This window comes from Myiozetetes cayanensis, unplaced genomic scaffold, assembly GCF_022539395.1.
Source record: "Myiozetetes cayanensis isolate MyiCay16 unplaced genomic scaffold, myiCay2020 scf5-8, whole genome shotgun sequence".
Lineage (NCBI taxonomy): Eukaryota > Metazoa > Chordata > Aves > Passeriformes > Tyrannidae > Myiozetetes > Myiozetetes cayanensis.
This window is the reverse complement of record NW_026087742.1, coordinates 8,931,163-8,943,204: the sequence shown is the minus strand read 5'-3', so window position 1 is coordinate 8,943,204 and position 12,042 is coordinate 8,931,163. Positions and strand designations below refer to the sequence as shown.

At 37.2% G+C, this 12,042-nt stretch overlaps 1 protein-coding gene across 15 annotated transcripts in view; it reads left to right on the top strand.

The window, feature by feature from the left end:
* Positions 1-12,042, top strand: part of ROBO2 (roundabout guidance receptor 2) — a 1,049,785-nt gene that overhangs the window by 962,669 nt on the left and 75,074 nt on the right. For all 15 annotated transcript variants that reach the window (XM_050333786.1, XM_050333782.1, XM_050333787.1 and 12 more), the window contains 2 exons: positions 3,472-3,593; positions 10,278-10,509. In XM_050333786.1, coding sequence (XP_050189743.1) covers positions 3,472-3,593; positions 10,278-10,509 — 354 coding nt within the window. The remainder of the gene's footprint in view (positions 1-3,471; positions 3,594-10,277; positions 10,510-12,042) is intronic.

Here is a 12,042-nt window from a genome sequence, read left to right as displayed (position 1 = left end):
CATTTATGGGGTTGTGATAGGACTGATAGCTGTGATCCTCCATTGCTATTGAATCACCTATTGAATTCGACAAATTTCCCTGCACAGCATGGATTTTTTTTTTGTCTTTGACAAGGCATTGCTGGACTAATTAATTCAAGAGTGTAGTTCTGTCTTATGCAGGCTGTAATACAGGAATTAATAATTCTTAGGAATCATAATTTTTTGAGTCCGAAGCAATAGCTCGTCTCATAGTTAATTTAAAATGAGATCCTCTGTTTGTGTTTGTGTATGGGGAGAGCATTCAGCTTGTGTGAATGGTTTCTGTACTTCACTGGTCCTAGATGGAAAGAGATAAACAAAAGTAGGGTAGTATTTCTTAATCACATAACCATCAGATCCAGCCTCTCTCATCCCAGCCTAGTCCTGAATAAATCTGTCCTTAATCGTTAGATACTCAAAATAGTAATTCTGGCTGGAAAAGAAGAAACAGAGCTGCTTTCTGAAAAGCTGGAGGAGTGAGTTGTGCAGGGATTTTGTGGCTTGACTATCCATGGAGCATCACAAGTTCTCTTCTTTATTACTCTCCCATTATTATAGGGTGACTCATGCTTTTCATTGCAACAGCCTTTTAGTCTGCATAACTTATCACCTAGCTAAAAAAAAAACAACTTTGTTTGGCATTTGAGTGTCAAGTATAGACTTTTTACCTGACATACTGACAAGCAATTTGATTTCAGTAAAAACATGTCTTTTAATTAGCTACAGCATGTGTTGCAGCTTCCATTTCCAGAAGCTGTTTAGCAGTCAAGCACACGGAGACATGTACAGGATTTATAGCTTCTTTGCAAGCCTGCAGTTTAATAGAATTAAATCATAAAATCAATTGAAAATTAACATAATGTTTTGATGTGATTTCTAATTATGCCTGAATTCAATTCAGGCTCACAGAAGAAGCTGACACACAGTAGAAAACCTATTCACAGTGGCCATGGAGAAACAACAAAGCAGCTATAGCATTGCTGTATAATAATTTGCAACAGGTGTCTCTGGTAGCTTTAATAGCTGAGCATTTAATGTCCTGTTTTTTAAGTATAGCAAATACAAGTGATAAGATTTTATGTATATTTTCACCAAGGGACTACAAGTAGATGATCAGGTACTTTCAATAGGTTTATCTTATATGACTTACAACAAAAAAGGACAGAGAAATCATAATTACTCTTAAGAAAGGAGTTGGTTTCTTGTTGGATTATTAATAGACCAAAACACATATTAAAAAAATACTTCCAAGAAACTATATATAATCCTGTCCCTGAAATTTAAATTAATAGCAACCAATAGTAAATCCCCTGGAAGCTGATAAAAGAGAGGTTATAGAAACCATCTAAGCAATTTGATTTTAGAACCCTCTTAATGGTGACCAGAATAGAGCTTCTTGAACCAGTTTTGCTTGAGTCATGATTTTATTATTCCAATACTTGATGATACTCATTTTTCACTGTTATGACTTCATGTTATTCCCTTCTGGACATATGTCCCAAAAAAATGATGAAATGCCATTCATACAAACATACTATGTAGAAATGTCCTTTCCTCTGAGGGAATACAGGTATGTTGCTGGTTGTATACCACAGAGTAACTTAACCTGAAAAGTAGCCATGTAGGTATTTTGTAGCAGGTATTTGTAGCTTTTGTGGATAGCAACATAAATTTATCACCCTATAGACCAGTCTGAGTTTCTGTCAGTTACAGATTCATTTTATATCTCTCCATTTTTTGGTTGCTTTGAATAGACATAATTTGCTAGACAAACTCCTTGACTGACATCCATATTTGGATTATATTCCTTTGGAGATCCTTGGAGCCATTGTAAATTGAATATCAATAGAAGCCTGTGGCAGTATTGTTTATTGGTGACTCAGAACCTGTAACAATCCAGAATTAAGAGCCCGAAATATTGATCATCAAGAACTCCTTTCTGTCAAAATCTGGAGTCATGTGATTCAAATTCAGTTGTTATATTTAAATGTTTCATCTTTAAGACCTCTATTACTTCTTTTCAATAATATTTGGAAGATCAAAAGAAGTCGCATAATGCCTGCCCCCATATCTAAGTCCATCAGAGGGGAAAAAGTTTTATGTATATATTCTCTTCACAAGGACATGATGTTGATCCAGAAAGTGAACCCCAAGGGAAAACCAAGCAGAATTCACAGATGCCTAGACAGGCATGACCATAATTTATCAGGCCCTTTTGAATATAATCTGTGCTTGTGTTCCAGATCCCCTCTTCTGGAAAAACTACAAGCAAATTCCAGCTGAAATAATCAGCGTGTGTGTTTCTAGTAAAGCATTGTGCAATCCACACAGACAGCTGACAGAGTTATGTTACAGGCGTCTGTAACTATTGACAAAGAGTGTAAGATCCTTGAAGGAACCATTGGAGGGATCCAGATTTCACTGGCTCTAAAGAGAGTATCTGAATTTCCGTCTAAGTTGGAGAGACAGGACATGCTACAGTTGGGTGATAACTGCCCAGCATTCTCCTTTTGGTGAAGTGTGGAAAAGACGCACTGCCCACCTCCTTCACCATTTTCTGACGCATACATTCTGCTTGCAGTTTAGCAGAGGTGATATAAACCTTCATTCAGTTTAACACAACAACCCAAATGTGATCTCTAAGGGCTAGGTACTAGGACCACATGAGGTGCTGGAGTTGGAATCACAAATCTCCATATGTGCATATCGAGTTACCAAATACCTTCAGATTTTAACTAGAAGACACAATTTCCCCACACACTTTGAAGGGCACATAATCTTGAAAAGAAAGTCTTTGTGGTAGATTGGGGTTTTTGGCCTTTTATTAGATCAAAATCAGTTTGGCTTCCCAAATTAATTCTTTTGCTTTCTTCATATTTGCACTAGATTTCATTATCTATGTCTGTAAAGGGAAAATTTGCTTTGCAGAAGAAAATGTTATTTTTGGTGTTTGGTTTCTTGTGTGCATGGCATGTGGGGAGGGGAAGCTTAGTGACAGTTTAGAAACATATAATGAGTTAATGTCATGTCTGGTCTAAGACAATTTAAAAAACAAAAACCAAAAAATGAAACCTGTTCATTTTCTTAAATTATACTAACCAATTTGGTCCCAGGCATCTAGGCAGCATTATTATTATCTGAGTATTTTGGAACTGGTGAACATTACATCTCTCTCATCCCTTACTGGAGCAGAGAAAACTTTGCCATCTAGTCTGAATACTCATTTGAAGATATTTATATTTCATTATATCTTAAGTGGCTAAAGGTGACTGGCTTGGTGAATTACTTTATATTCTTTGGAGTTCGTATTTAAACCTTACTGTTGTATTGTTTTAAAAACAGTACCGTGAAGGATGTTTAAATCAGGTCATTAATCTATTCAGTAATTTTTGTTGATGCCATATACAGCCCTTCTCATTAAAATAATGCTTTCATGTGTGTGCCTGACAGATATCAGCCCACCAGCACAAGGTGTGGATCACAGGCAAGTCCAGAAAGAACTGGGAGACGTCATTGTACGGCTGCACAATCCTGTTGTGCTGACCCCCACGACAGTTCAAGTCACCTGGACGGTGAGGCCTCTGCTATTTCCTTAACAGTGCTTTCAGTTTGCCTATTTTGCCTACTTATTACTTCAGGTTTTTACAACCCAGAGAAGCTCCATTCTTCACCCCAGCGTCACTGCTCTGACAAAATAACATTCTACAGGGGTGTGTGTATATATATATATATATGCACACATACACACATATATATATGTTAATGAAATAGTCTTTTTATTTTCTCTTTCAAGACAGGCAGGTTCAATGTCTTCAGTCTGTGAGTTGGCTGTCTGGCTAGAAAAATGTGATAAAAATGAATATGCTTAACACCATAATCTAGAGGATAGTTGATCTGTGGATTCATTACTGTGCATCTCAAAAAATAATCACAGTTAAATATCAACACAAAATTGCTGTATGAAAAAGCACTTTGCACTTCAAGGCATAGGGACCTCTGACAATACCCTATTATTTAGTGACCCAAAAATAAAAAAAATAACTTTATTATAGGGCATTTTTAGTGAAATCTCAAGCACATGGTGCTAATGCCTGGTCCACTGTGTAGCATCTGGTTTTCTAGCATAAGCCTTACCCACAATCTGAACATCCTTTCATTATAGAAGACCAGAGTCTTTTTGGCAGTACTTAACAACATTTCTATTTGAGGGGTCAAACTACTGGGTAGAATTTCTGATATAGTGCTTTGGCTTTCAAAATGCTATGTTTCCCTTCCTGAGGCTTGAAGGAAAGGATTTGTAACAGAAGGAGGAGAGAGTTCCCAGGGCACTGCACACCAGAAAGAGGGCTTTGCTCCTGGGACATCTGCCCCAGAGGATGGAGAACCACAGGTGGAAGAATAAGAGAAATAGTACTGCCCTGCACATCATTGAAACTGTTGTTTTATGTAGGGTGAATTCTGCTAAAGGGCTATTCACAATACTCAGGGGTTTTCTTCCACATGTCATGTTGCTAAGAGGTTAATGTGCACAGAGGATTACACGACAGGAGATAAGAAGTGTGGTGATAGATGGTGTATTATAAGGATTACTGTTGTTTTTGCACAACTCAGCCATATTTATGGGGGCTTATGCACCATCCTTGTTCTGACAGATTTCAGTGGTCAGGGTACAGATTAGAATAAAGAGAGAAACCCACAAATGTGTCTCTTTTAGAAGATTAATATTTAGAGTATGTGTCACTGCATTTTTCCTTTGATGATGTCAATATGCAGCTTGCCTTTCTAAAAACGCTCTGTTTCATCTACATACCTCCAGGACAGGCTGACTAACCTCTGCAGCAAACCCTTTTGCCCAAACAGATGGATCAGTAGTTTAGAAACTCTGGATGTTAGCAGTGAGTAATTGAAAACTTGGATCACATCCATGTGGTGTTCCTTCAAGCCCTTTCTTGGATGTGACAGCTATCAGAAACACAGTTTCATAGGCTGGCCCTTGCTTTAGCATATGCTACAGAAGGAACCTTCAGTATAAACAGAATTCAGTTTTATACCATGTAAACAATGCCATTATATTATAATGAAATATATATGTAGGTATTTATGTGTGTGTGTATATGGGGATATATATATATATTTCCCCTGAAAGGAGTCTCTTGGTGTCCCTACTGAACTAGTAATGAATGAAGAAAACATGGTAAGGTAAAGGTAAATTGTTGGGAATGCTCTGGATATCAGCTTATTGGGAAGATCCTCAAAGCAGTGACCCAATGCCACCTGACAAGCTCACAGGCCTCTGTAGAGACATTTTGGAATTGCCCATGGGAAGACACACACAAAGAAAGACCTCTGAAGCAGCTAATTAGAAACTACCCAGCAACCAGAACAAAACCAATTAATTAACCATAGTCTCTAGGAAAAAAACCCCACTCTACCCAGAGAATAAAGACCACAGTATTAATATAAAATGGTTAGATAGTGTAGCTATCATACAAAGCAACAGAAGTGCCATGAGGGTCATAAGACTCTTTGTGTTGACTTTCTGCAATTCAGAGAATGAATGCCAAGGAACGTCCTGTGTTAGTGAATTTCTGGCATCCTGACTCACAGCAAATTAATGCCACTTTCTTCCTCCTTTGTGAGATTGTTTTGGTTTTGCTTTCTCTTTATTTTTTTCCAAATTTGAGTTTAAAATTTCCAAAATAGTTTCCTACTAATGTGTTGCAATTTTAAAATATGCACACATATTTTATCTGTTTTAAAGGAAGGTCAGACTTACAAAGTGAGTGTTAAAGAAAATAAAAAAAAAAGAAGAGGAATGTCAGAAGTTAGGTTTTCAGTGTCACTTAAATGTATTCCTCTTGTGCATAGATATTAAAATATAGCTGTAATTATCTGGTCACATAGAGGATCTCTTCTTCATGGAACTATTCAACATTTCTTTTTATCTTCTTTATTCACTGTGTGGTGCCAGGTCTTATTAAATTCATTCTATTGAAAACTTTCATTGAATAAAAAATTATTAGTTTGTCTCACCATGCTTGCTTATCTGTCATGCTCTCAACTGTAACATTTGGGTGCTTCACAAATAATACTGAGTTTAACATCACAATGCTAAAATGTGTCATTATCCTAACTTTACACAGGGAGAGGTAAGGTGCAGAGGTAGTTGTTGCTGATGAGACCTGTGGAGTCAGATATGCCCACTGTTATCAAATGGTTAATTGCAAGCCCTGGACGTGAATTATTTTTACTTTTATCAAAAGATTTTGCTTTGCAAGAGCATATGGTGTACTCCAAGCTCTTTTTTAGCTGACCTCAGCTATGGTTCAGCACTTGTAACCTCAGTGGGCATTAAACTGAAAGTTTCTGGAGTGACCAGATATGAAATGTTTCCCACATTAGAAAGAAGCCCTGTGGCACAAGCAGGAATAAAAATACATTCTTCAATATGACAAAAGAATTGTTGCTTTGAAATACTGACTCCTTCTAGGAGGCTACCAGGCAGAGGGATAATTTATTTTCATCTGTCTTTTGATTTGATGTAGATCTTAAATGAATGTACTTCACTGGAAGCTTCAAGAGTCGAGTTCATTAGACTATCTTCCAGTGCCTCATCCCTTTTTGCCTTGTTCCTGTAGGACACATAAATACTAGTGCAGTTTGAATTTCCAGAGACTATTGAGAGCCCATGCTCGTGAGTTCAGCACAGCATGCAGGCTTTTTCTGCCCAGATGGAGAATTGCTGTGGGTATTGCTGTGGGAGCAGAGTATTTCATAGAGTATTTTGGGGTAGAAATTTCCATACTACAGAGCATATTACAAAATGTCTTTAGGGTGCAAATCAGCATGTTTGCCTGGGAAGAGCTTATATTTGTAGCATAATCTGCATTATGAGTTTCTTACCATCTTTTTAACAACCTAATAGCCATTGAACCTGTCTTGTGTTCTGCTGGGGCACGTGCAGATTTGAGCAGCCAGGGAAAATGAGGTTTTATTCTGCAGAAATGGTTTTGTAGGTGCCTCCTGCACTATGTAGTCATCATAAAAGGGGGTGAGAAAGAGCACATAGGACCAATTATACTTGTAGGTTGCCTTAAGCATTAGTTCAGTGCTTAGCAGCAACTACCCATAACTTCTTTCTTCTGCCTTTTAAGGAGCATTTGCATTTTCTGCCTCCTGTCCTTTGAGGGAGAAAGTGTGGCTTTAGATCAGCAGCTCTTGCAGATCTTTTGAGTTGGTATCACTGCTGCTTGTGCAAATTCAAGAGTAGTTAAGTGTCACAGGAAGACCAGAAATATTATCTGATCCAAATATTTAAATGCAGAGAGTTCCTGCAATCACTGAAGGAATGCTGAGCACTTTGTACAAGTGACAACAACTTACCAAAAAAAAAAAAAATATAAAAGAGAGAGAAATGAGAATACCTAGAAAATATTAAAGTCTTTCATCAAGTCACAGTGCGTGTTTCTGCAACTCTGCCTACGTGTGAACATGTACCAAACTTACAGAGTTGTTTAATGCTTAGGATAGTTGAAATAATTTCTTAATTGCTAAGCATATAAGGATGATTTTAGTGGCCTGCTGTGACACATAATTGGCATGACACATAATTACCACAAAAATGCAGCAAACTGTTAAGTCACAGGCTTTGTGTGTGCAAGTAAATAGACATATATGTATATGTATACATATGCACATATACATGTACAAATGTATATGTGTATATATATATGTGAAATATACCTGTCCTTTACCTTACAAATGTCTCTGGTCAGTCCATGTAATTATCCAAGAGTATTTTTTTACTATTTTGAAAACTCCAAACCAACCAAAAAGAAAAAATCTGCCTTTCTCAATAATTGAAGTAAGTGCAATTTGCCAATATTTTGACCTTTAAGAAGGCCCTGTTCATTCAGGGTAACTGAACATGAGATAGTGCTTTGTATCCTCTCTTTTATTCTGAATGCAACTGGATGTTTATAGAAAACATTAAAATGCATAGTATTTTCTCTTGGCAGTACCCTCCCTAAACATAAACAATGGAATGAACTCACTGTCAATAATGTGAAATTCAGGCAGATCACTCAGTCCAGTTGTAATCAAACTTCTGATTGAAAGCTCTGTGAAAATTGTGTGAGCCCCAAATCAAGCTAGTTTGTAGCACCCATAAACATGTCAGCCTTTTCATAACCCTTGTATTTTTTAGTCTTTCAGATGAGGAACTTAGAAGTCTGGGAGGAAAAGATGTATATGTACTACTTATATATTCCCATATATACACATATTTATTCCCACATATACACAAATAGATACAAAAGTGTAATGCAATCAGAATTGTTACACTATAGGCATAGTTTAGGGGTCCAGTTCTTCTCACTAAGTTGGTGGAAGCATTTGTGTTTGTGCTTTATAAAACACTTTCCCTTCTGTTTTGTAGCAACACAGTGTTCAGCCTCATCAATTCTGAATTTTCAGTTGTTCTCCACTAGGCAGCAGTCATTAGAGCTGGAACATACAGCAAAGAAGAGTTGGAAAGTTCTAAGAAAGTTATGCCACTTTTCTCTGTGGCTTCTAACTCAGAAGTTAGGCAAGAATCAAACTCGGTGTGTGATTATTAAACGTCATAGCATTATATTGTAATTTAGGTTAAGAAGCTGTATTGGAAAGTTCACGAAAGCGTTATTTTTGCTGAATTTTGGAGTAAACAAGAGGTTCATAGAAGTCTTCGTGTCCGTAAAACATTTAGTTAATCAAAGTCAAACATGGATAAAAACAATTTACTCTGATTTACAGACTCCCTTCATCTGGAAACAGCTGCTTAATGTTCTTCTTAAAAACACAGCTTGATTCTTTCGGTATTAACAAGCTATTATTGTGAGTTATATCCCTCTTTCAGTGCATAAATTCACTTAAAGTGAACGTAGAGAAGTTTATAAAATGCAAGCTTAATGTTGTTGTAACATATGTTGCAAGGTTTTTAACAGTGACAGTTTTGATGAAAGACATTTCTGCCTTGCTTTCATAAATAAAGCTTTCCTCTTGCTTGCCCTGCTTTTTAATGTCTAAGAGTCTGTGTCCCCACTGAAAGCCTCAATAAACTGTAACAAGATTATAGGAGAAGCGTAATAGACTGTGGTTTGTGTTTTCAGCCTTAAATTCGTTTATTCTTAAGAGAAGGCAAACAAATGTATCTCTAATTTTGGAATATCTTTGAGCTAGCAAATTGACAGGAACATAACAGATATCCTACTTGTTGAATCTTGGTTATAACCCAGAGATTTACCGAACACCTAACTGTATGGTCTTGTTTGTGCTGCACTTTTCTTTGCTCTTTATTTGATGCCTGCAGAAGCAGCTGGATTTGGTTTAGTTTTATGCATCAGATTGTTTTGACTGTTTTTTACAGGCAAAATTAATCCAAGCATCATAATAGCTAAAATCACTGGGGTTTGCCTTCTTTGTTTTTCCTGCAAGATAAAACACGTACATAGTTTTTCTTCAAATAAAAATCCTATTTATATTTATGATAGGTTAAAATTATTAAACTTCTAGGCATGGTCCAGGTCCAATCTTGAATTCTGCTTGCTTAGCAACAAATAAAATATAAACCAAAACCAACATTCCACCTCCATCTGATGGCCTGAAAGCATCACAGCCTCAGGATGCAAAGAGACTGCTCAGACTGTGAATGCAAGAAACAGCACATGTCTTTGGAAGTTGTTTTCCCTGCATCTGTCTTATGTTTATTTTATTTTCCTGTGCATCCCATGAGCTGTGAGCCAAGTAATGGACTAAATGTAAGCATGCAGGGTATCTTCAAAGACTTGTCCTTTTCTGAGAAGAATTTGTTTTTCTTTTCTTCTCATATATCAGCACATCAGTAGCCAAGACGTGCTTAGTAAGTTTACATGCAGCAAGCCTTATGCCAAAGTTTTCTTTTCATGATTTGTTGCAGGGGTGGGGCCTTGTTTTATGATTTTAGGTGGTATTTGCCATGATATACAGAGCTGGAGAAAGCAAAGCAGAAAGAAATGTTCTATAACAACTAATGTGAGACGAATGTTCTTTACAGGCAGTTAATCAAGAGTGACTTACGAGAAGGCAGTTTGATTATGAAATTCAGCATGCATGTTAATTTTCTCTTTTTGATGAGGACAAAAGTATCCTAGGCAAATGTTCTGCTTTCTTTTTGTACAGATCGTTTCTTTTTTTCATTTTCATTCGTTTATTGCTGTATTATGTGATGTCATTTCCAGGTTGACCGGCAATCCCAGTTTATTCAGGGCTACAGAGTGATGTACCGCCAAACGTCTGGCCTGCCTTCCCCAGCTGTGTGGCAGAATTTGGAGGTCAAAGTCCCCACTGAGCGCAGCGCTGTCCTCGTCAGCCTGAAAAAGGGGGTCACTTACGAAATTAAGGTTCGCCCTTATTTCAATGAGTTCCAAGGAATGGACAGTGAATCAAAGTCCGCTCGTACCACAGAGGAAGGTTGGTAAAAGGGTCAGAAAAGCAACAGGCTTCTGTAGCTACCACTGGGGGTGAGGAGAAGAGTGACCATTTTGGTTATGGTGTCTATGCATTTGTTCAGCTCTATTTCCTCCACGTGATTTCTGTGTGTTAGGTACACAGGTGATGTAAGAATTTGACATAATGTTCAGTTTTGTGCTTTAAGTGTTCCTCGAGAAAGCACTGGACCAGTCTTCTATTCTTTTAGTTCACACATCCTTCTAATGCACTGGTGACTTCCAAAAAGTGTGTGCTGCAACCATTCTTTTGTAACCAGTGCTGCTGCAATAAAAGGCTTTGGTCTGCACTTTGAAAAAAAAAAAAATGGAAGCTTTTGCAGGTGAGCATTTGATATTGAGCACATCTTTTGCAATGGGTAATAATGCAGATGAACAATTGGTTGGGAAATGAGGAGTAGAGAAGGACACGTATTTAACTGGTCTGAAGGAACTCCAGTCTCAAGGAGATGCCACTTCAATGTTTCTGTTAGCACACTGTTCGTGAAACTGCACTGTTCAGTCCTTTGGAGGATTTCCTTAAGCACCTTTCAAGCCTCTCTGAAACAGGCAGAGTTCAGACATAGTAAACAGTTTACACTACTGAGTTGTTCAGGCTTTCATATCTATAGCATATAGCCTGGTGTATAGTTTTGCTGAAGCATATGCACTCCAAGGCTACTGGTTTTGATTCGAAAAGCAAAGGGAGTGAGGTGAGATATAAGTAATTTTAATAATTTTCTCTTAGAAACCTGTCTTTCTACCTATCTAATGCAGCCTTTGCCTGGAGAATCTCTCCTGTAAATGCGAGATGCTCATAACAATGAGAATTTATTTCTCTGTTTCACTGATTTTTTTTCTTTTTTTTTTTTCCAAAACAAGGTAAAGAATTATTGGTGAAGCTTCAAAATGTTCATACGGTTTTAAAGGGTTCTGAGTGCACTCTTTCCTTTTATTGAAGGTGCATCTTAATCATTTACAGTGGTCTCCTGAGGTTTAGTGTTGATTGCCAAGTACTTTTTAATTCTAGAACAGACTTGCTTTTACTCACTTTTCCTCCTTGATTTTTTATGATTATTGTCCAACATGTAAGTAATCCTGAAGATAACTTGGTTGGAGTTTGCACTTTATGGATGAAGAAATTCACTGTCCTGCAGCATGTAGAGGAGTGCGTAGGAAGGCACTGTTCAAGTCTCATTTGGAATTTGGGAGTTTATGGTTCACAGTTCTTTGTTCTAACAGTAAAGCCCAATTCAGTTGGTAAAGAATATCTTTATATTCTACAGGTGAAATTGCTTTCCTAGAGTTAAAATGTAGGATTTTGTCTTCTCACTAACAGATTTTCTTCTTGTCTAATTTCAGTTGATTTTTGGTGTTTATTTAGCTTCATCTAACTGTCTCTTGCTAAAGATAAATTAAGAACTACTGGAAAAAAAAAAAAAAGATAAGATTTTATACTGCCTGTCTATTTCTGTAAAATACTTGAGGAATGACATTCTCTTTTATAAGCCTCAGCTCC